The 24,519-nt window shown below is 41.5% G+C and overlaps 1 protein-coding gene across 2 annotated transcripts; it reads left to right on the top strand.

The window, feature by feature from the left end:
* The first annotated feature begins 1,569 nt into the window (after positions 1-1,569).
* ehmt1b (euchromatic histone-lysine N-methyltransferase 1b) lies at positions 1,570-24,007 on the top strand. Of its 2 annotated transcripts, none has more exons than XM_079364721.1 (26): positions 1,570-1,660; positions 10,192-10,282; positions 10,368-10,852; positions 11,969-12,263; positions 12,404-12,552; positions 12,696-12,851; positions 13,038-13,109; positions 13,212-13,314; positions 14,223-14,372; positions 14,925-15,202; positions 15,383-15,615; positions 15,817-16,020; positions 16,121-16,203; positions 16,673-16,779; positions 16,884-17,006; positions 17,199-17,300; positions 18,417-18,521; positions 18,613-18,767; positions 18,938-19,108; positions 19,329-19,473; positions 19,577-19,654; positions 20,335-20,450; positions 20,723-20,809; positions 21,810-21,888; positions 22,076-22,251; positions 22,584-24,007. In XM_079364721.1, the coding sequence occupies exons 1-26, from the start codon at positions 1,640-1,642 to the stop codon at positions 22,771-22,773; spliced, it is 3,954 nt and encodes a 1,317-aa protein (XP_079220847.1). In that variant the 5' UTR covers positions 1,570-1,639; the 3' UTR covers positions 22,774-24,007. The 2 variants fall into 2 exon arrangements, with proteins under 2 accessions (XP_079220847.1, XP_079220848.1); XM_079364722.1 differs by lacking the exon at positions 1,570-1,660 and adding an exon at positions 1,674-1,778.
* The last annotated feature ends 512 nt before the right edge of the window (positions 24,008-24,519 follow it).

Below are 24,519 nucleotides of genomic sequence, written 5' to 3'. Positions count from 1 at the left end.
ATCCCAATAATCCATCCAGCCATATATACCTAATAATTCACTTTTCTTTATCCACATCTGTAAATGTTATAATCACTGTACATATTTAGCACGAACTCTTGCACTTTCTGCTTATTTGCACTTCTGGTGAGATGCCAAACCTCATTTCATTGCACTATACTTGTATATGTGTAATGACAATAAAGTTGAATCTCATCTCATCTCATCTCAAAAGATTGTTATTAATTAGAGCTAAACCAAATGGACACAATGGTTAACATGTTGTTTTCCCCATTAGATCCTTAAATAACACTTAACCACAGCTGTTTAAACAATATTATTTCTAAATCTTTACTGCAGTAGTGTTTTCATTTCTCTAGAGGCTTCCCTTCCACCAACAGTTCACTGTAAGTCTTTTTACAGCAGCAGTTCTCAGTGAGTCACTATGAATGATAAGTAAGACACCCAAGAGATCCATTTCAATGTGAACTCATCAGAATTGAAGCCAAATCAATTAAATATTAAAAATGTAAACATCCTAAACTATATTTTAAAGGTTTTGTTCTGAGCATGACAAAGTGTCCCATTTCATAACTTTGTCATAGATGGCCAGCTGTAGTTAATGTAATGGATCTGGCACCTGTATGGATGATAGGTTATTTTACTGTGTTTACACTAAACTTCTTATTTGCAGTATTAGAGAATCTTACAACATTGTAATAAACTTATTGTTTAAGGAACATTTTGCAGTTGGTAGTTTAACTGCATTCATATTATCATTTTTAGATATAGGCTAATTATTAACGTAAACATATTATCATTCTTTTTTGTAGTTATCTCCTTTCCACATTATTTTGTAGTTTAGTATTTTAAACTAATTTTTATAAAAGGTTTGGGGCTTTACAATAAACCTGTGAGTAAAATAGTTTTACTTAGTAAGTAGTTTTATTTGAAGTAAGTTAATAACAAATCCAGAGTTTTTGTCTGGGGAAAAACACATCAGTTATCTTTGTTAAAATTATAGATTATTTTGCACAAGTTTAAATCTTGGGTATGATTCTTGTAACCTTTAGTAAAAGTTCACCAGGAAAAAACAACAACAAAAAAACACTGGTCATACTTCACATTGTAGGCCTGTATAAAACCAGTACTGTCATCTTCTATCCATTGCTCGTCAAAGTTGATTTAAGATGCTCTGAGTTTTGGTAAAGATGTGAGGGTCTGAGTAATGTACAGATTCTGTGATATATGTTCATAACTACACAAACTGTATTCAAAAGAAAAATGTGATCCTTGTAACACTGTTTGAAGATCACATTGAATATGATAATATTAAAGAAAATAAAGCATAGAAAGGTTTCACTTCTCCAACTTTCAAATGTCTCTATCGATTTAATCTCCATAGTGCACTTTTCATATTGTGTATAAACTTCTTTTATATCATTGCCAATTTGAACAAAGCCTTTTAATAAACCAAAAAAAAACTAAAAAGAGTTAATCATGGTCACCTCATATCTCTATAAATAATATTACAGGTTATTTTTTAATAGTTATTTTAATTTTCATAATTGATTTTTTTTTTGCAGGTGAGGTATCTCTTCTTCTGCTAATCGATAAAAGTGACGTAATCACGAGTGGGCGGAGTTAACGTCCAGGCACCATGGCTTCGGTAGGACCCGAGGTGAGTGTGTCAGGCTTTATTTTCACCGAGCTTTTACTTTCACATTGTTTTCCTGAGCCTTTGGCCTCGGGTTTCTCACCGGGAGGAAGACTGTTGCGTGTAAACACGCGAGCTGTCGGTGAGAGAGAGTCGTGCTGTCTTAAATTATCGCTGCCAGCCCGAAGTCTCCAGCTTTTGTGCTGGACCGGAGGGCAATTGAATGTGCAGGAAGATGCTGCGCCCCGGAACCTGAATGATCCGCTCTGGCGCGCTGTCGGCTTTACATCTGTATTTATGTTATACATGGTCCAGGCTGTCGACACTGTCCTGCTTCTGCCCAGCTTTAGCGGTTCCAAAGAAAAGCAAAGCTAGATATGAACCCGTTTTTTTAAAGTAGATATCATTCATATTTTAGCTGAATGTTCAATCACCGGCTCACTGAAAGCTAATTTGTACACTGCTGTTTAGCTAGCTGCTAGCCTCCGCGCTAGTTAGCAGGCTGTGCACATTTTGTCAAATCCTAAAAAAAAAACATAATTATGTCAACCATAATCTTCCTGAAATGATAGAGGGAAGCCTCTGTGTTATTATGAACACTGTGACTGAAATGCTTGGATGATAATGTGATGTTATCATGGTGTGTGGAGTCGGTTAGCTACATGATAATTGATGCAGTTTCATGAAGCCAACATTGGCTCTTCTCCTTTCAGCCTCCCACTGTAAACAGGCAGCTCTCAGACCGGCTTTAATGCTTTCTGCAGCCCTGCATGATTAAATGCAACTATCTGCACAGGGATAGAGCTCCGTGTGCAGGCTTGTCTTTGTTTGCTACATGTAGTTAATGCCCCAGCTTCTATGAAGCATTGTTGGCAGTAACAGGTTGCATCGTTTGCTCACCACATATACAGATTTTTATTTTCAGGTAATGACATCAACCGCTTGGATGTAATGTCACTTTTGTGTGCAGACGGATAAGAAAGCCAGTCTTTGTGTATTTTCTTCCCTTTGAGGGAGAGGGTGCAGTGTTGATCAGCAGAGGTCGCTCGAGCCGTGCAGAGACTGATCTGAAGTCAGCTTTCAAGGTGTGCAGACACAAGGCACCTGTGTCCTTATCTCATGTCATACATGGATGACTTAAAGAGTAGTCTCACCCAAATGACAAAAACAAGTTTGTCCAACATGCCGGTTGTTTTTTTTCTGGTGAAGTGAGGATGATGATTTCTTCCTCCTCACTGTTTTTGGTGTTAATGGACATGAAAGCTCAAATCATTGCAAAAATGTAATAGCATGTTTCTAAAAAATAATTTGCCTGAAATTCACTGAAGCGTTGAAATACTTATGAAAAACTGTTGACAAAAGTGAGTAGATCAGAAATGCACTTGAAACCAAAGAAACCAAAACTTAATCCCAACTAGAAGTTAACTAATTTATTGGGAAATTAAGTCAAAACTTTCTTAATTTATCGATTGATTCTACGAGTCTGTTCATCTTTTCATACTTACAAATATTTAAGTATTCATCTTTTAGACCCCCAGCCTAAAAAAAAAAAAAAGAAAGAAACTTCTTTGCTGTCCATCGCTGATGACGACCTCGGCATAATTAGCATAAAATAATTTATTCAAAGTCCCCCTTATGTGAACTACATATATGTTGAAAAGTGTGATCATACCTAGATGATGTTGATTTATTTGCGTTGGCCAAAGAGAAAACAGTTGGTTACTCAAAAGCAGATTGGCAGCCCATTGAAACTGTAAAGACGTTCAGTATCAGTGTTTGAACTCCACACAGCAGATGATAATGATTTAACATTTCAGCTCCAGTTCGGGTAGCTTTACCCGTCCGGCGCTCTTGTACGGCTTTCTGTTACAGACAGGTGTTTCTAATTTCCTGGTCAGTTTGTGTGCAGTGTGGATGTCAGGGCTTTGATTCAGCATTCCTTCCATATGTGTACTGACATAGGTGAATGTCAGGCAGTGCTTTTGGCTCATGAATTTGAAGTATATTGTTGACGTTAAAATGGTGCTTACTGCCTTCTTGTTCTGATGGTGTGCTGGTATTCATGAGAGCAACCCATCCGGGTACTTTACCCAAATGATGCCGGCCACGCCCCATTCTGGGTGAAAATCTTCCTTGTAAATGGATGGTGGTAAATTAGGGGGAAAAAATAGTACCACCTTTCAAGCCAAATTTGAGCTCGATCAGTAGGGCCAGTCTATCTGACGATTATATTAATATTGATATTATTATATTGCCGGTAGATGATCGAGGTCGTTTAATAGAAAAAAATAAATGACATAGGCCTTTAAGAATGTCCGTTCATCATCCCTTCCCATCAATGGACAAACGACCCCACCTAGTGGGTGCCGTTTAATTCGGCAACATTTTCAATTACCTTATTAATCTCCAGGTAATAACGTTTTTGACATCCCTTACATTTTCTGTCGCTAAGGTTCTTTATTATTTCAGTTTGTGTCAATAATGCAAACAATTAAGCTAATAAGGTAGCGCCCTGCAACTGTAGGCTACGTTTGTTTTTAACCAAAAGGGGGCGTGGTCCATCTGACGAGTCAGATGTGACGTTGGGCTGCTCTTTTAATATTGTTTAAATTTATCAAATTGTTCAAATATTTGGCACCATCAATACAATGAGTTTTAAAAAAGAGGTTAAGCTAGGTTTAAAAAATGTCTTTAAAGCAAAAGTTCATCATCAGTAGTTGTTGTCATCACCCACTCCTGCTCGCTTGCCGTGAATTTTCCGTTATCCTCATGCTGGGTTTGCATGTCGTTGGAGTGAGCCTTCAACACATTTAGCTCAGAGCTTTATATATACACCTGTGATGGGATAGTCCCACTTGACACAGTTGAGTTCTGGGAGCCAATAGGGGCCGTGCGGTAGGCTATGTAGTGTCAGCACAAACTCGCTCGCATAAACGGAGCGTGGATCTGTTGAAGGTTGCAATACTGTTTGGCGACTAAGAGCCAAAGGATGGGTAATGTAACTTATCAGTAGGTCATAGGGGTTTTCTTCACTGAGCGCTTATCCTTTTATTAGGGCACAAGTAATTTGTTTACTTACAAAAAAATACAGATGCAGAGGAAGACTTTTATTTGACACTAAACCTGTATTCTAACAGTGAGCAATTTGTGACCAATATGGAAAGTAAAATCAAAGTTCAATTGAATTAAAGCAGGGTGTGTGTTGGGGGAGTAGCTATCTTTTATTGGGTTGTGCATGACTTGTTGACTAAATGATTTACACATTTACCACAGACATGTTGACATTAACTAGCGAGGGGACCAGTGATTAACGTTAGCCACACTTGATTAACGGATTTGACATTGTTCACTACCAGGTACTGTGATCCCACTCGGTGTGAAACATAACACAGTTCATTACAACAATAACTGCACAAACCATGCTTCCCCTAAACTTGATTACATGGTGCATACAGTTGACAAGTGAGCTTAAATGTCCATTTCATCTAGCAGGAACTTAGTTGCAAGGAACATCCCTGATCTGTGCTGAACCACCTGCAGTCGTGGGTAACTGCCAAACTTATGGCTTCACAATAGACGTCCACCACAAACAAATTGGTGATGTCACCATTGTTGCGACCGTTTCTTGTATTAAGCCTGTGGATATCGTCACTCAGTTTTTAATAAGCACAAAAAGGTCCTTGTGCGGTCTTTTTTGAGAACATTTATCAGGTGTTTAATCCTCAATGCCAGCTTAATCTGAGATCTAATTTGTGTGACTTTATGTAAATTGTGTTTTGCTGCCTTTATTACTCTCAGACTCAGGTGTGACAAAAAGCTCTCCTGTTGAAAGGTTCAGATGCTGCCTGTTTATCTTGATTTTAAAATGCGTTTCTTCTCACAGACATTTGGTTTGCTTCCTTGTCTTTTAACTCGTAAATGTTTACTATATATTCCCCATATTATCTTGGTTGATCACAGCGGTTATGAAGAACCAAAGAAGACGCACAACAATATATTCTCAATTGACACACAAGAATCAGAACTGTTATGTGTTAGTTCTGCAGGATTGACGTGATTCCTGCAGTCTTATTTGGTAGAGAGTCTCTCTGTATGTTTGGTGTGCTCCGGTGGATATCTTCACTGACACTCGAGTCTTTCCAGTTTAAAGAAATGGATTGGTGTTACAGTTTGAGCTGACTGAGCATGCTCTGTGGAGACCCTCTGAAGAGAAGGACCGACAGAGGGAGCCACCAAGTCACATGACCGGCGAGGTGAATGTGCATGCGGGGAAAGAAAAGAGGAAAGAGGAACAATCTGTTCGACAAATTCTCGCTCTCTCTCCCTCTCTCTGTCCTCTCTTCCTCCCTCTACCTCCCTCCCTCTCTGCCTCACACACACACTCACTCTCTCTCTCTCTCTCTCTCTCTCTCTTGCCTTCTTCTTCTCCTCAATGGAGGCCATGAGAAGAAAGCAGGTATGATGCTTCCTGGAGGGACACAAGGGAAGAGACATGGTAGATTTCCACACCTCAACCATTGGTGGGCTTTTGAAATGGTCTGAGGAGATTCACAGTTTGGCTGCACAATTAAGGAAGTTGTTATTAATTGATTTGATGTCTTGCTCTCTTCTCTTTTGAGATGCTTTCTCTTCTCGAGACAGTTGCTAAAGCCTCATCATAGATCGTTTGCTCTTGATTCTTAAAACGGTGGAATTAATCTCTAAGAGCAATGCAATTTTTCTGGTTGAAATATGGATGTTTCAAGGAGAGATCTGAGCGTGTTGTTTTGGATGCTGTTGTTTGAGGGCGCTCCTCATGGATTAGCACAGCAGCTGTATGTAGAAGACTTTCAGCACAGGAAATATGTCACTGACAGTATGGAGGCCCGACTTTCTGGAGAACAGGAGAATACCCAAGGAGTAGCTTTTGAAACGTTTGTCCCAACCTCATTTCTGTCATACCTTTTCTTTGATGGTTGGTTTATAATGAGATCCCTGGGGACATGTATGTGCAGGCTGGACACAATGTTATTATGCATACTGGTACATGAGGTTGCACTGACTGCTTATCAGTCCATAGGATGCAGCTCTAGACTGTAGTGGTTTAGCAGATGCAGGATTCATGTTACTGCTGGGGGGTCATTTTGATGAAGTTTTGAAAGGGACTTTGGACATTCATTAAAACAGTCGACAGTAAAAGAGGGGGAACGATAAGTCTTAGATAAGGATGTAAGTGTCATAAGGAAGGATGAAATGATGTCACATCTTCATGTAGATTGATAATCAGACTTGGTGAGCCCCCGAGGTTCCTGCTGTGCAGTTAGCATGATGGCATTGATTTTAGAGATGACAGTTAGGTTGCCTACCTGTCGGCCTGTTTAGGCAAAGAAAAGGTCAAAATCTGAGACTGCTGTTTTGTATGTTGTATTTGAGAGAATAAAACATTTGTAGGAATGGGTGTCATAATAATCTGTAATTCTTCTTCACAACAATTGATAATCCTTGTTGTACTATTCCCGTGGCAGAAAATTGAGTGTTCAACTGTTCACATTTACAGTTAGATAGTATTCTTCTATCTAACTGTATTCTGTGCTGAGAAATGATGAAATAACTAAATCTCAGTGAAAAAATATAGACAGGCTGTTTGTATTTTAACAACACCAGAGAAGTCAAATTTGTAGATGCAAAGCGGCTGGAATTTAAGACTCCAGTAAATATTTAACCTTCCTGACGATAATGTTTGACAAGATGTCATACTTTGTGTAAGAATGTAAAGCTCGTGGATAGCAGAGAAATGTATGTCCAAGCTGCTTATTTAGACGGCACATATTTGTGTAACATGATTGGTTGTTTTTTTATCAGATTGGCCCACGGCTACATAAGGGAGCTTTTTGATGAATGGCCTAACAAATATTTATTGCTGTGCACAATTTGTGCTTTCATACCACGAGATCATAGTTTTGAATTACTTCAAATTGAATGAAAAAACATTAGTTTCCCCTAAAACATTGGAATCACTGCTTTACTAATTCAGAGCAGCCACATTGTTTTCTTTGACTTCTTGGACTGCACTTGTGTTCATTTTTACGTTTTTATCAAATGTCAGTGTTGGCACCTTGTGCCTGTGACGTTAGTGAGGGAGCTGCTGGTGTAACGTGACTGTGCTTTGTGTTAAGGCTGCCCTCACTTGTTTTTCAGGCCTCTTACAATTGTGAGCAACCATCCTGTTTACATTATGGTAAGCGGACGGAGGGTGATTGATTGGATTTGAGTATTTCATAGATGTATGATTGTTGAGACAGATCTGTTTGGAGCCTTTCCAAAAAAAGATTCTATCAGGACGGATCATTTTGAATCATTGACATGTTGCAGCAGCCAGAGCTAGAGTCTTTGGTCTTTTCTAACTTCCTTCCATTTTTATTGTGCAGCTTAAGGTTCCTGATCAACATAAAGCCTGCTGGCTTCACATTTGGAACATCTTTCAGCAGCCCCCATATCCTTAACCACCAGCCTTCAGACCTCGACGTTCTCCACCTAGTGGAAAACTGCTGCAATGGCCACGTTGTGTCAGTAAACAATCTGGTTGCGAAATGGCGGAGATCTGCAGACAGGCTTCTCTGCTCCCTTCCCCCCTCCTCTCCTTTCTGTCTCCACTGGGTGTGTTCCACTTTCCACCACTAGGGGGAGGGAAAAGGCTGGTGTCTCTGTGTTGTTACTGGCCTTTCCTCAAGCCATGAAGAAAAAGAAGTACAAGGATTCTTCTTATGTTACTCTCACATGTGCTCGCTAGATTCCTTGAGATCAAACACCACAGAGGATTGTCTAAGACTGGATGTTCTTTGGGGGGGGAAAAAGGCCGCACAGCTGGCTGTTGGTCTGACCTCAATACTGTTTGACAAGGTGCTTGGATCAGGGACTCTGGAGCTCATGCTTGGTGTATGATTTGGCAAATGTGTCTTAAAGGCTCTCTCAGTTGGTGTCTCAGTTGTACGTGAATGTCAGGACATGCTGTCTTTCAAACAAGATGATTTGAGAGTCAGAGCCTATTCTGTTGCAGATCTTTAGACTGGGCCTTTTCTCTCTTTGGACTGTCACATAGTGCACACGTGTTTTACTTCTTTTACTAGCTATGATCTCAGTCAGCACTTATCCTGTATGTGTACCTTCACTCTACTCGCGAAGGCCCAGACGAGAACAAACCTTTTCTGCTAATCAAGGACAGACTGAAATAGCAGGACCGCTCTCCTTTGCCATCCGATCTTAAAGGCTACCTCAGAGATAGACAATGAGCGTATTGGTGTTGTTTTGTTCGGCCCCTTTTCCCCCAGAGTGAGCACGAGGTTAACGGACTGCTCTGGGGGAAGAGACCGTTTTACATTTCCTGGTGTTAACTCTTCCTCCTGTGAGATGTAAAAGCAGCCTGTGGGTGGTTGAAATTTCTTTTGAAGCCCCGGCAGAGCATCTACTGCTCTACTGGTTGGCTGAAAGGAGAGAAGGGAGAGACAATGAGAGTGCATGGGGGTCGCCCTTATTCTGTCGGCTCGCTCTTCAGATTTTGATTCTGAGACATATCAGTGAAAGGCACAAAGAAGCAGGTTTTTAGTCTGCACTCAGACAAGGCTGATATGCTACTCGATCTGGTGTACAATATGCACCAGATGTGGGGGCAGTGCAGTGGGCTTTGTATTAAAAAGGTTATCCCCCCCCCCCCCCAAAAAAAAAAAAGTAAAAATAAATAAATAAAATTAAAAAAAGGTAACCGATAGTGTTCAAGGATGTCTGTTTTATGGCTCAGGAAGGAAAGAGGAAAACGGTTGCAGTGAGTCTATTGTCAAGTCTCTGAAGGGCAGTCTGATTTTGTAAAACCAACATTGTTTACAATAAACTAGTGTCTTTAAGAGCTGCAATGTTTTTTCACCTTTCAGTGGTCTAAAAAAATGTGAAACATTCTGCTTCTTTTCTCAGTTTTCTGTCACTTTGAGCTTCAACAAATATCGTCATTGTCATATAATATGTAAATAATATTTGTGCCTGGTCAACAGATGCTTTCCTCTTTGAATGTTTAGTTTTTTACTCATCAGCAGAATTAAAAGCCACTATACTCTGAAAGGCTCAGAGAGCTGACCGTGTTTAGGATCGATTATTGACTCCAACACATGGCGCACATAAACATTGTTTACTGTAGCTTTCCGTTGATTGGCTAATCCAAATCCTTACGCATTGATTTGAATGTTTTCAAGGAAAAAAGTGTGCGCTCAGGCGTACGTCATGAAGATGGCTGTTTGTATCACTTTGCATAAATAATAACTCAGCCTTTTACACAGCATGCACAGCATGTTCATGCTTTTTGCATTGAAGATTTGACTATGAAATAGCTTTCTGAGTCATGGCTCTTCACGTCGTTGTCTGAATATCATCATGTTTTTGTTGCTCTGTTTGGAGAACATTTTTCAGTCTAAATGATATATTGAAGGAGTTATATCTGCTGGTTGAGTCCAAATAATGCAGGTGATATGTCTCTGCCGTGCTCTTAATTCAGTTTCCTCTCACTCACTTGTGTGTTCTTTCTTCCTCAGCCCGCTGGTCTAGCCAAGGGCAGTTTGGATAAAGGTGCCTCAACCAAGAAAGAAGAAGTCATTGCAGCAAGAAACGGAGAGGAGAAGCCAGGTATTAGTTCAGTTACGTTTTACATGTAATAGAATTACCTTGTATTATATTGTAGTTTGCATTATTTCCTGTTTAATTTTCCTAGATGGAGATAAAGAGTTGGCAGACAGACTGGCCTCCTCCGCTGCAGCCGAGGCCATGCTGAACGGCACCGAATGCGACATGAGGCACAAGAGCCCGACACAGGGCTCCAAAACAGGCAACAAGACTTTACTTTTGGTAAACGAAAACGGCATGTTGGACACAGAGCCGCCGCACGGTTCGGTTACTGGAAGCAATGGATTAATTCTCACTAAGCAGCAGCAGGAGGGAGGCACCCCCCCTCACAGGACTAACTGGTCGCCTTCGGGCTCAGTCACAGGGGGACTCATGGCCAAACCCTCATCGTCTGGGGGTGCACAGAGTTCAGGTGCACTAAGGACTGACCCCAGTACAGGAACTACGTCAGGACAAGGGACAGCAGAGACTAAAAATGGCATAGCATCGCCGCCTGTACCCGCTCCAGCACCGGTTACAATACACAGAGCACGCAAGACCATGTCCAGACCTGCTGTGAGCCCGGCACAGAAGGTAAACCACCACAATCATGGGCATCATCAGTAGAGCTTCATTTTTTTTTTGACTCTCCATTTTTTCTTGATACTTTCTACGAGGAGATCTTGTTGAAATCATTACCACGACACTGATTACAGTATTTCTGACTAAAGCACAGAAAATGAACGTCATGATCAGTTACCATCACAGGCTGCACTTTCTGTGACCGCCCACTTGACCCTTTGTTGTCGATAAACACCTTTCAGTTAGAACAACATGTATTTGGCCCAAACCTCTGACTTGATGATGAGCTCGTTCAGAGTTGGTTTTCCAGCTAGTTTGTTGGATTGGGTTGAGGTCAGGACTCTGTGCTTGCCTGTCAAGTTCTTCTTAATCCAACAAGGAAAATTCAAAGTGCCACCCAAAAGGCAACTGGACATGTCAAAGTTCTTAGAGAGGTTTTGCCTTTGAACTCAACTCTTTTACGTATAACTTTGAATTTCCCTTATTTGGATGACTGAGGAATGTCAACGGACAACGATAAAAAACACTTCACTTTTTAAACCTGGATTTATCTTTCACCAAAACTACAATTTCACTCAAATAAATCTAATGTGCAAAAATCTTAGAAAACAAAATGTGTCCATGTAATCTTAGCCTTTAAAAGTCACGGTTATTTAACATGATAACCTGGTGATTTAGGCCAAAACTTTACGAAACATATGACGGCGTCAAAGAGAGCGGTTCTCTGTTCACATGGATTCAGGTTGAGGAATTTAGAGGAGTGGAGAACAGTAACATTGTACAGAGAATATTACCTGAGATTAGAGGTTAGTCCAGGTTTTTTTTTCTGCACTCTGTGACATAATGTACTAACAGATTACATGTGGATAGCTCAAAACAGGAGAAACCAGGAACACAGTAAACTCTGAATTCATGTGAATGGAAGAGGAGAACAAGAAAAAAACCATGATATAAACTCTGCAACAAACTGATTATCGTCCTTTTGTCCTTGGACGCCAAACACTGACTGGTAATTGGAAATGCATTTGAATTAGCTATCCATCCTGACTCTTAAGAAGACAAAGATTTTGAAGTAAATGTCAAAGGGCTTCACTTGACATTAATGATTGTGCTTCTCGTCACCCTCAGCTTCTTAACAGGGAATTAAGAGAAGCAAAGAACGCCAAAATGGAGAAGACGGACACTCATCTTTCACCTGACGCTCAGAAATCCACGCAGCAGTCCTCTGTTCAGAACAATCTACCTCAGAGTCCACCGGATACGCCAGCTTCAGCACAAACCGCTTCATCCACCACGCCAGCATCTCCACCCCCAACACCACCTCCTTCTGCTCCAGCAGAACCTGCAGCTCCTGCAGCCCCTTTAGCTCCCGCTCCTCCTGCGGCGCCTTTGACTCCTGCAGCTCCGGCCAAACTCCAACTGGGTGAGACTAATAACACGTGACAAAAAGTGTCCTGCAGGGAAACTAACCGATTGTGTTCTTGGCTTTCAAAAAAGTTCTCAGTGGCTTTCTTGTCTTTTTAAAACTGTTTAGTTGTAACTTTGTATTTGCTCCTTCTGTAGGGCTTCACTCAGGAGGTTTGTCGTCCCGTAAGAAGAAGAGGAGGATGGGAACGTACAGTCTGGTTCCCAAGAAGAAATCCAAAGTGCTCAAGCAGAGATCTGTGCTGGAAATGTTTAAGGAACTCCAAAACTCTGCGAAGAGCCAGGAGGTGTGTACTCCTCACTTTTACCAGACCGAAAGAAACACGGTGATGCCTTCATGGCTGACATCTCTTTAGGAGCACAAGGCGACTTATGAATACTTCATAAAGGAAGTCAAAAAAAATGATTTCTGATCTTTTATTTATCACAGACAAAAGAGGCAGCAAACATTAACGGTGGGAAAATTGAAAATGCATCTGAGGAGGAAGAGTCCGAGGACGTGGAGTCTGAGGAAGAGGAGCGGCAGCGCACGGCAAAAGAACCTGCCAGTGCCGTACAGGAAGAAAAATCAGAACCCATCGAGCAGGTACAAAGTGATTTATTTGCTCAGTGTTCACACATTACATGGGAGCTTTTTTATGTAACACCAAATGCAGAACTCGTGGGATTGTACATTTCAGTAATAATGTGTGTCAGAAGTATGGAGAGAATGATAAACAAATCAGAGTGTGGAGATGTAAATGTTACTCTCTGTTTCCTGTTTGTGCTGGAGGTGGAAGATGAGCTGGAGACAGAAGAGTCTGGAGAAGAGGAGGGAGAGGAGGAGGGCACTGAATCAGACTTGGTAAGAACCACTAAATCCTCTTTACTTGACCTCATTTGTCTTCTGTTGATAATTCAATTCTTTTCCTCTGTATTTGAAAATGTCTTTCCCTGTCTGTCTCAGAGCACAGAGTCTGGTCTGAAGAAGAAGTTGAAAAAGAAAACAAAAGCAGACAGCGCGTGGCTGCGGCCTTCCAGGAAACGAAAGAGAAGGATAAAGAGCAGAGGTGAATTTCCTAAAAATAACATTTATGACCTTTTAAAAGTGACATTTCTATTCCAGACTATGTCCATATCATAATCCTTTAAGTCCCTCCTACACCCTCAAATACACTTCCAAAAGACCAACGGGGTACACCATGTCTCCATGCACAGCCAACCTATGATCTGAGGTGGAGGAACATGCTATGAAAAATAAGTCGGTAATCTGTGGCTCACTGAAAATGACTTTACTGTAACTTTACAGTTTGAACAGTGTGTTTCTCCCGTAGCTTCCTCAGGTTCAGTGTGCCAGGGACTGTTGATTTATACTTTGAATTTCCATTTGGACCTGAGTGTATCTGAGCCCTTTATGGTTTAATCTGAATGTTAAAAAATGTCACTCTCCAATGTTTAAATTATCACAGATATTATACACTGATAAGTGGCTATATCATAAGGTTCAGAAAATATAAGGCAAAATCAACTCTTGGGTTAAAAAAAGCAAAACAACCTGGTGTCACTACCCTTTGTACTCCAAAGTTCACTATACTTTCAGACTTGTCTGCACTGCAACACTTCTAGTAAAGCATGTGAGCTGACAGTGGTCCTGAAATGACTGACTTTGAATAATACTGAATGTTGTTTCTTAAATGTTATGTTAAAAAATACGCCTTTTAAGCATCTTCACAACATCACCTCCCCATAAACATATTAGAAAAGTCAGTTCAGAATCAGTGCACGATCCACAACAAGATGGACTTTTTGTTCCAACTAAAAAAACAACAATCTTTTGGATGTATTTAGTCATTGCTGATTTGTTAGTATAATAAAGATGAACGACCATTTCTTCTGCGTAGAATGGCCTTTTCTATCATTTTGTCTTCAAATGAAGAAAACACTGAAGCTTTGCTTTTTATCTTCGTCATCTCTTCAGAAGCGGAGGGGATGGATCAGCCTCATGGCTCCGCTAACGGCTCAGCTAACGGCTCAGCTAATGTCCAGGCTGGCGACAAGAAGTACACAAAGATTGCACCAGCTGAGTCTGCCATCCTCAACACGCCAGCAGCGTCCTCACAGAACAAAGGTGAGGACACGAAGAGACTTCTTCTTTCATCCTGAGAATTATTTCATCTGTTTGACCTCAAAGAAACATGGACTGGCAATAATTAGCTCCATTGTCATCAGTATCTGATGCAGCTGTTTCAGGCAGGATTGGACTGGTATCATTATGAGACTGGGACATCCTCTCTTCTCAAAGAAAAGAGAAGAAAAAAGAAACAAGTAATCCCATAGTTTGCAAGTACAATGCATATGTATGTCAGGAAACTGTAGCTATCAGTGTCTGTATCTAAAGACCACAGACTGTCTGCTCATCAGATTGTTTTTTTTCTCCCTCGATACAACAGTAGTTTCAGGTTGGTGCAGAAAACTATTTGTTTTTAAATCAGTTAACTTTGTGTTTTATACAACTCAAAATGAGTTTGAATGGACAGACGGGTCAGATTTGTAATCCTGCCATGAGATTCGGTGACTAGATTTATTCTGATTAAAATCACAGCCCTCAGACTTTTAATATATATCAACCCTTTTTGAAACTTATGTTCAGGTAAATTTACTCGGTCTGACTTTCTTGCAGTCCCTTCAGGGTCAGCGATCGAGGAGGCTCAGGAGCTTCCGCTCTGCAGCTGCCGCATGGAGACACCCAAGAGTCGAGAGATTCTCACGCTGGCAGACAGGAAGTGCATGGCCACAGAGAGCGTGGATGGACAGCTGACCCGCTGCCAGGGTGCCATACTGAAACATGAAATGATGCGTCCCTCAAACTCGGTTCAGCTGCTGGTTCTCTGTGAGGACCACCGTAACGGCATGGTGAAGCACCAGTGCTGCCCCACCTGCGGCTTCTTCTGCAGGGCTGTGAGTGGCGAGTCGCATATCTTCAGGCCTTCACCTGAAATGTGCTATTTGAAGAAAAAACACATATACTGTTACAGTGCATAGCAGATAGTAAAGAATCAGTCAACACAGTCAGTCTGGAACAAAATAATTCCTTTTGCTGTTCTTGCTCATGGAGAGATGCTTTTTTCTGTTGTGCAGGGGACCTTCATGGAGTGCCAACCAGACGTCAGCATCTCTCACCGTTTTCATCGTGCTTGTGCCTCAGTGCTCAAAGGTCAAAGCTTCTGTCCTCACTGTGGAGAGGAGGCCAGCAAGGCTAAAGAAGTCACCATCGCAAAGGCTGACACCACCTCCACTGTGCCCCTCACACTCACACATGGACCTGCAACGCCGGGGGTCCTCGAGGGCCGAGCAGACACCACCACTGGCGGGTAAATGAATACACAGTGGGCCTTTGACAGCTTTAAAGATGGGTGTATGATGTCCATGTTAGGATAAAATGTGATAAATGCAAAGGCAGTAGCCGTTTGATAGATGTATCTTTTTTCTTTTTTTTTTAAATTTTGAATAATTTGAACAATGAGGTCCAAAAGAATTCATTACAAAAAACTGCTATCCTCTTTTTTTCCCAGCTCTTCTCGTCTAGCTGCCGGGGCTGAAGTCAGCGGCAGAGCCGACAGCTCACATTCAAGTCGATCCTCACACGGATATGACACTTCTGCTGTCCCCGGGTCATCCAGAACCACAACCCCGCAGGCTGGAACTGGACCCACTGTCCACCAAGGAGCTCCTAGAGAGACTTTAGAAAGTCTCCTTTTAGCTCTGGACACAGAGAAGTGAGTTTTACAAGAAAAGTGTCCTCTGTGTTTTTTTTAATTTTTTTATGACCAAACCCTCAACAGTCTGTTTGAATCCTTATTTGTGTTTTTTGCTCAGGCCCAAGAAGCTGCGTTTCCACCCCAAACAACTTTACCTCTCAGCCAAACAGGGAGAACTCAAGAGGGTCCTACTCATGTTGGGTATGCTTCTCTAACCTGTCCACCTTTTTCTGAATGCCCCTGTCAATCATTTTCTTACCCTACCCTCTGTTAAACAACTGTGTCTGACAGGTGCTTAGCTGTGACAAAGAATTAAAAATGTGTAGTTCACTTTGAATATTCAAAACTTGTAAAGTAAAACGATAGGTCATCAATGTGTAAACTGTTTGAAACCCGGGATTATGGTTGATTAGGAATAATAAACCTCAGTTTTTTTGTTTTTTTTCTTTATTTTTACAGGGACAGTTCATATTAATAAACATTTCTGTAAATATGCCAGAGTTAGCCAAAAGGCTAATTTTCATCTGTTGTCCCTGGCCAGATTTTATAAAGGGCTCCCTGAAAAAACACACAGTTTGAACCTGCACCTCAGTTTCATCAGTATTTTATTTGATAAATGAAATAAACTTCTGTGACAGCTAATTAGTTTCCTTCTTCATTGACCTTCCAGTGGATGGTATCGACCCTAACTTTAAGATGGAATCTCACAACAAACGCACTCCGCTCCACGCTGCAGCCGAAGGAGGAAACAAAGAAATCTGTAATATGCTCGTACAAGTAAGACTCTTTTTCCTGATCGTACCCAAGTCCTGCCCTGTACAGATGCTCGTGATGCCCTTTAATCACAAAATCTCACCCTGCATGTCTGTGTGCTACTTCAGGCCGGTGCAAACTTGGATATATGTGATGAAGATCAGCGGACGCCTTTGATGGAGGCCTGTGAAAACAACCACATGGAGACGGTCATGTATCTGCTGAGAGCTGGAGCCAGCGCCACACACAAAGTAAAGCTGCACCTTTATCTCTGGGTATCCATGTTCCTCCAGCCAGCAGCTATCTGAGCTAAAACTGCATTTTTATTTAGTTAGATTCAAGATGTTTAACCGGATCATTTCAAATTGTATCATGTCTGCTCATATGTTGTTGCGTTCATTTTGTGACACGTGGGAAGAAAAAAAAATCTCTTCTGCTCTTAGGATGTTGAAGGGTTCACCTGTCTCCACCTAGCGGCAAAGTCTGGTCATTACCAGATAGTTGAGCACCTTCTGTCCACAGGATTGATCAACATCAACTGCCAGGTTGGTGCAATTTGACTCTTTCACTCATTTTAACCGTCTCAGTGCAAAGAGATGTCCCCTCCATGCTGTTGCACTACGTGTTTTGTTTGTGTTGCTGCGACTGCTCCTGCTGTCTGATCACATGCTAGCTGTCTTACTGCACACACATGTGCTTGTGTCTGTATTAGTAGTTGAAATCATACACTTTAATGATTATAACTAATCAAGTCATTCTTTCTTGACATTTGCAGTAATGATGCATACATCAGTATGATGAGTGTACACAGTAAAACCAATATACTGTACTGAATGGTAGCTAGATATTCTGTATTTTTTAATTAAGTTAATTTATGTATCGTACTTTTTTTTTTTTTTTTTTTTTAATCAGAGGGGCTTTGTTCAAAGGTGAACAATCAAAGGTGCTTGTTTGGTATTTGTTAATAGTTGGCAGAGTCAGTCTAGCTGTTAGCCTCTTTTATGTGTGCTGTGCTAAACTCAGCCAGCAGGCTGCAGGCTACTCGTCCCACTCGCCCCAAGGCGATGGAAATATGAAGTGCATTATGCCGTAGATGTCCTGGAGAGAACAGGAGTATCTCGTCTTCCTTTCACAAAGCAAACCTGCTTCAAGATGCACATTCACGGTCAGTTGGGCTTCTGATTCATTTGTGGAGAAGAATATTCTGTCAAAGCACTACAGTTGAAACAAAGATCTACAACCGGATTGAACAGCCAAACAGAAAGTAATATGATTATAGAGAGGCTTCCTCTCACAGTGTTTTATTTTCTTCCCTCAAATGCACTTTGATGCCTGTAAATTAGATATAGACATCAGTGGAACATGTGCAGCGCTCTTAGAAAAGACTGGGTCTGGTCTGCCTCTTTTTAAAAGTCTGGCCTTGCTGCAGCCATCGGGAGAGCTGGGATGTACTGACGCTCTCGCCTTGGATGAACTGAGTGGGTTGTAGTAATGGTTTCTATTTTAAATTGTGTTTGACATTTAAGATTGGCAAAGAAGCAGCTTTTCTTCCAAGGTTCTTGTGGAAATAATCTTTTTTTTTTTTTTTTTATGAACTTTACCTTAATTCAGCAATGAGCAGCCAGTCTGCTGAGATTGAACGTTTTATTATTTTCTCTCAGGATGATGGAGGCTGGACTGCAATGATCTGGGCAACAGAGTACAAGCACGTGGACCAGGTGAAGCTGCTTCTATCCAAAGGAGCTGACATCAGCATCAGGGACAAGGTATGCTAAAGATCCTCCCTGCTCCGTTTGACACGTTTTACACAAGAATCAAATACTGTGACTGATGGTTTCTGTCATTTTTGTCTCATAGGAAGAGAACATCTGTCTCCACTGGGCAGCCTTCTCGGGCAGTGTTGACATCGCAGAGTTGCTCCTGAACGCTCGCTGCAGTCTGCAGGCTGTGAACATCCACGGAGACTCTCCTCTGCACATCGCTGCTCGAGAGAATCGTCTGGATTGTGTTACGTAAGTTTACAGCTGCCAGGGGGGAGAAAAGAGCCCTCACCTTGAGAGAGAATTCAAACATTCAACTTTCTTTTTGAGCTGTACTTGAAAACAGGAGACTGATTTAATTTGTTCTGATGGAATTAGTATTTCCGGTCGTGGCTTGTTGCTGATGATCACTGTCTCCCTAGGCTTTTCCTTAACCAAGGAGCAGATGTGTTTTTGAAGAACCGTGAGGGAGAAACTCCTCCAGACTGCTGCAGCCACAACTCCAAAGCCTGGGCAGCTCTGCAGGCCAACAGGAAGGAGAGGGACGCCAAGAACAGCAGGCTCGCTCGAACAGAGGAAAAAGTCCTTCACAGGTAGAAATAAAACAAAAAAACGATCCTGTGTGTCTCACTGGGAGGGATTAAACGGGAAAAAGCAACATTGCAAAGCAGAGGTAAAATACTATCCAGGAATTCCTGGCAGAGTTGCACGTGTGCGTTTAAGGTGAAAAGGGCAATAGACTTCCCATTCGTCAGCATCAGTTTTTCCATTCTGACGCTGACAGCTCCAAACCAATGTCTTCTCCTTTTACAGTGACATAGCTCTCGGGCAAGAGCGTGTCCCCATTCCCTGTGTCAACTCGGTCGACAGTGAACCTTATCCAGACAGCTACAAATACATCCCTGAAAACTGTGTCACCTCCCCCATGAACATCGACAGGAACATCACACACTTACAGGTGAGTTAGAAACCAATCCATCAGGGATTTGAAAGATTCTAGACTTCCTTTCTGCACACGGACGTGTGAAGTGACAACATTGTTTTACCTTTTGGTTCAACAGTACTGTGTTTGTAAAGAGGACTGTTCTACAAGTATCTGCATGTGTGGACAGCTCAGTCTGCGCTGCTGGTACGACAAGGTAAGTCAACATTTCCACTTTGATAAAGCAGACAGTTCTTTTATCAAAGTCATCCTAAAGTAAAGTACCTGATTAATTGAAGCAATCTTTGGAACCTTAATTCCAGAAATAACAAACCAACATCAGAGAGCCGACATAAAGAAGGACACATTAAATGTAGCCTTCATAACTGCAGACCAACATGCACCTCCTCTCTGCACCTGTGAGGGGGGGAAAGTACTTTCCATACCAACTAGTGTTTGAATGACCAAAACAAAAGACTGGAGCTAAAATGCTCTGATAAAAGAAGCTTTCCCACGTCCTGAACTTTTCAGGACAGCCTGGCCCTGAAATCCTGCTGTGGCCCCCACAGCAGGAAGTTTTCCCTGTCAGACCTGAGTCAGTATAACAACTCTGCAGGAATCTAAGAGGGTGGACAAAGGCCAGCATACACCATGAGAACAGTTTTTGGCTTTTATATGAATGCTGTGTTGTCAACAGTATGAGATGGCTTCATTGCACGCACAAAGATAACACCGAACACGCATCATTTACTGTCGACTCTTGGTCTGGTGTGTCATGGTCAAAAGATGCCTCACACAACGTACCTACGTTTAGCAGCAGGATCAAAACATGGAGACTTCTTGAGAGAAAAAAAAACCCCAACCCGTTCTTAAATACATGTTTTTGATTCTGTGTAGGGCGGCCGTCTTCTACCTGAATTCTGCCACGAAGAGCCTCCTCTCATCTTTGAGTGCAACCATGCATGTTCCTGCTGGAGGACCTGTAAAAACAGAGTGGTGCAGAACGGCCTGAGGTAATCAGATAGCAAACAATGGCTTGAAAAGAAGAACATTTTCCCTTTAAGAAAGCTTATCTTTTCTACTATTAAGGATTATCCTGGCATGATATTAAGAGATACAGGAGGAGGCCATGTTCGTACGCCTTGTGTTCAAATCCTGTGTAATTAATGCTGTGAACTGATATATTGCAGTTTTTTCTTGTATTTCCTGATGTGTGTAAAGGTAAATGTGTATTTTAAGGAGAAAAAAAAAATCAAACTGACTTGAAGCTGTTTGGATCGTTCAGGGCCAGACTCCAGCTCTTTAGGACCAGTAAGAAGGGCTGGGGTGTCCGTGCACTACAAGACCTACCACAGGGGACCTTCATATGCGAGTAAGTCTCATATACAAGTCAAACACTGTTGAGCGTCTTCAGCACTTTGAGACTTTCTTTCTGTGGATATTTGCTTGAAGCTTCAAAAGAACTCGGCACAGCTGCCACAGCTTTCTTCCTTTCCAATCCCTCCATTTCAAAACGTGTATGTAGCAATCTGCCCTCTGCGCAGAGGAGGTATGTTGTGTCACTTTTCTCCTGATTTAAAAAACCCGCAACTCCCACATGCACAGTCTGTATGTCCTGCCAGATGGTAGCAGCTCACTGTGAGCGCGGCAGACGAGAGACGCTTTTCCCTTCTGGGAAACATTTTCCGTGTCAGTTTTGTTGAGAAACAAGTTCCTCATCTGAACTTTGTTTACTTGTAATGGTTGTTACAAGCTTCAGACGTTTGGGGGGACCATCTTCTTCAAAATAGAGTTTGCAAGTACAGTAACCTGCTGTTGTATAACACGTAGTATCACATTTTCCAACCTGTGCAGTCATCCTGCAGGGAAACAAAGACTTTCCCCCTGTGCTGCTCAGAGGATATTATCTTACATGACTCTGTCAAGGGAAATGACATGTCACACTCTGTTGTTCAGACATGTTACACACATGGGCTCTACTGGAGAGGTGTCAGAGGGAGGGGCTTCACACGAAGGAGCACCAGAGTATTTCAAGAGTGTGTCTGCCCCGGGACTTGAACCGGCAACTCAAGTCCCTGCAGACTAAACTGCAAGATAAAACAGTGGGGACAATATACATGGGCTTATATTTGTCGCTGAGAAAAAATCCAGAGGCGCCATGTACCTCACAACTGAATCAATTTAAAAATCGAAATATTTTTTATAGACTTGAAGAAAAAAAACCATCAAAGGAATGTAAAATCTCATGAGTGCAGTCTCCCCGAATCAAACCTGATGATTCCATGATCATGAAATCTTGACGTGTTTTCAACTGCATAAAAAAAGAGACGTTGAAGTGTGAAGCCTCTGACGGGTCACCTCCTTCTCTACAGGTACGTCGGTGAGATCATCTCTGAAGCCGAAGCAGAGATGAGGCAAAATGACGCCTACCTGTTCAGCCTCGATGATAAGGTACCGCACTAAAACCAGATTTTAGAAACACCTTAGGGAGACAAAATGTTCTCGACTGACTGGTTTGAATGTAAAAGAAAAAAGATCAGATAACTCTCTATGTAAGGCCTTATTTACTCATGTCCTTATTTTGATTCACATGCAGAATATTTTGAACTGTGGCTCCTTCATTTATTTTGTCTCCCAGCCACAAGATCAATACTGCATAGATGCCCGTTTCTATGGAAACATCAGCCGCTTCCTGAACCACATGTGCGAGCCCAACTTGTTCGCATGTCGAGTGTTCACGACTCACCAGGACCTTCGTTTCCCGCACATTGCCTTCTTTGCCAGTGAAAACATCAGGGCTGGAGAGGAGCTTGGGTAAGACCCTTTTTTTTTTTTTTTTTTTGAAATGATCATTCACTCAAAATGTCTATTTTCTGCTTTATTATGACACAATTGGTGAACAATCCACATAGACATAGACATTTGTTTTTTTTTAAATGTCCCTTTGTTGGTCACCATAGTAGTAAGTACATTTTCTCCCAAGTCTTGGAACATTTCCGTCTAAAATGACCTAATGAAAGCTCAGCGTAGATGCACAGATAAACACATTTTCTGATCATTAAAAACTTTGTCTCGATGAGTGCGAGTGACTGCTAATGCTATAAAAAAGTTTTGTGGAATAATTGATCATTTCCCTCTCCCTTCAGATTCAACTATGGTGACCACTTCTGGGAAGTCAAAAGCAAGCTGTTCAGCTGTGAGTGTGGCTCTTCTAAGTGCAAGTACTCGTCAGCAGCCATGGCGTCGCTGCAGGCGGACAGCACACCAGAGAACCAACAGCAGCCCAGCGCGTCCCCTGACACCAGCTCTTCCAACAGTCCCTCCAGTCCCTCATAAAACTGTCCTAACACTAAGCATTGCTGCATGTACACAGGACTGACGGACACACAGTGGCGCCCGTCTCCATCCTCCTCAGACTTTTAACAGAGAACTTGTACTGTATCTACACTTCTGATGAAAACAACGGACCACTGACCTTTGGGGGAAAAACCTGAAAAAACGCTGCCACGCAGAACCAGATGCACAATCAAATCCTGGACAACATACTGTTCCTTAATTCCACCTTGTGTGACATGAACAGCAGGGGGCAGCATTATCACACACAACAAGTGTCAGAGGGACCGTCAAATCTTTACATTTCATACATAACTTTACAGGGGAGGAGAACAGGGCATATTGTCGTCTTTTACTTTTTTTTAAAGAAACTAGGATGATATGTTTAAAGGCTTTTTCCTACTGAGTTGTGATCATGGTATATTCTGGTTGGGGACGAAAGTAAAGTTGTCTTTTGCAAAGACAACCTCAGCTCACAGCTGGGTTTAACTCGTTTGACCTTTGAGGTCATTTATCATGAACCATTCCAACAAAATTATCTGATAACTGTTAAATTATGTTGCCACGTCTTTGTCTCCGTGTAAATTCATCTTTGCTGCAGAGTTTGAACAGACGTGTCCAAAATTCCTCATCGCCACAGTTGAATATAAATTTACAATAGCGTCAAAGTCAAAAAGCAAAGAGAGGACTGTTTTTAATTTACTACTCACGTGAGTATAGATTGTGATAGAAAGCTGCTTTACTGTTCCTCAGAAATGAGGGGCCTCTAGTCTGAATAAATCGGCTCACTTTTTACTAAGCATGTTTAAGGGGATTTTAATGTCGGATATTTTGCCACAGTCGTTCAGAATTGGTTAAAGTAAAATTGCGTTACAAAAACCCAAGAAAATGGTGCTGACAAGGGTTATTCCTTTTGTTTTCATTTTTACTATCGAAGTGAACATAGTTTGTAAAATAAAAGAAACTATTATGTTTTTTATGTTTAATTTTAAGTTGTTTTCTAATTGTAGTTACTGTACTTAGGCTGTTTTTAATTTCTTTTCTTGATTTTGCTGACAGAAGCCAACCCGTCTTTTTAAATGTTGTACGTAAAGCAGTGACTGTTGTGCAAAGTCTTGAAAGATATAACGGAAAAAAGGTTAAAATGCACTTCCATTACTTTCTGTTACATATTTCTGGACCGTGAACCATCCATCTAATTGGTTGTATCTTTTTCAATAAATTTACTACTAATGCATTTATTCTGATATGATTTAGTTGTTCAAGTTTCTCTTAGAAGGACAATATCTATTACTAGAAATGTTATTGCAAAATGAAATTTGTCTCATTTCTTCTTGCTATATCTCAGTCATTTTGCAGTCAATCGTCTGAAGCAGGAAGTTCCTATTTAGCTTCTTATCATGTCGAGTGCAGACAGTTACTGAAAGATCTCCAAGCTACAGCATGCAGTCAGTTCGACCCCTGCAGCTCCGTTTTGACAGGCGGCCCAGCGCTCAGATGTGCAGATGCAGCTGCGACATTGAATACCCTTACTCTTCTTTCACTCTGTTCTCTGTGACCAGCTTGGATTATAAAAGCATCTTGCAGCTCATTTCAAACTGATGGAAAAATCAGTGGTAGGAGTAGCTAAAGCTATGCATCATTTAGTTACAGATCAAATTAAAACTGTGGATGTTTCAGGTCTTGTGTGTGAGCAGCTAAAGCAAGTGTGCTAGTAAAGAACTGTTCTTATTTTGGAGATCTTTAACG

Source organism: Symphodus melops, assembly GCF_947650265.1.
Source record: "Symphodus melops genome assembly, chromosome: 16".
Taxonomy (NCBI): Eukaryota; Metazoa; Chordata; class Actinopteri; order Labriformes; family Labridae; genus Symphodus; species Symphodus melops.
Note: the sequence above shows the minus strand (reverse complement) of the source record. Positions and strands in the feature narration are given on the sequence as shown.

Coding starts and splice junctions, on each gene's coding strand:
- ehmt1b (XM_079364721.1), top strand. CDS start 1,640: ATGGCTTCGGTAGGACCCGAG. Junction 13,315..14,222: donor GAGAAGGATAAAGAGCAGAG/GTGAATTTCCTA, acceptor TCATCTCTTCAG/AAGCGGAGGGGATGGATCAG. Junction 17,301..18,416: donor TGATCAACATCAACTGCCAG/GTTGGTGCAATT, acceptor ATTTTCTCTCAG/GATGATGGAGGCTGGACTGC.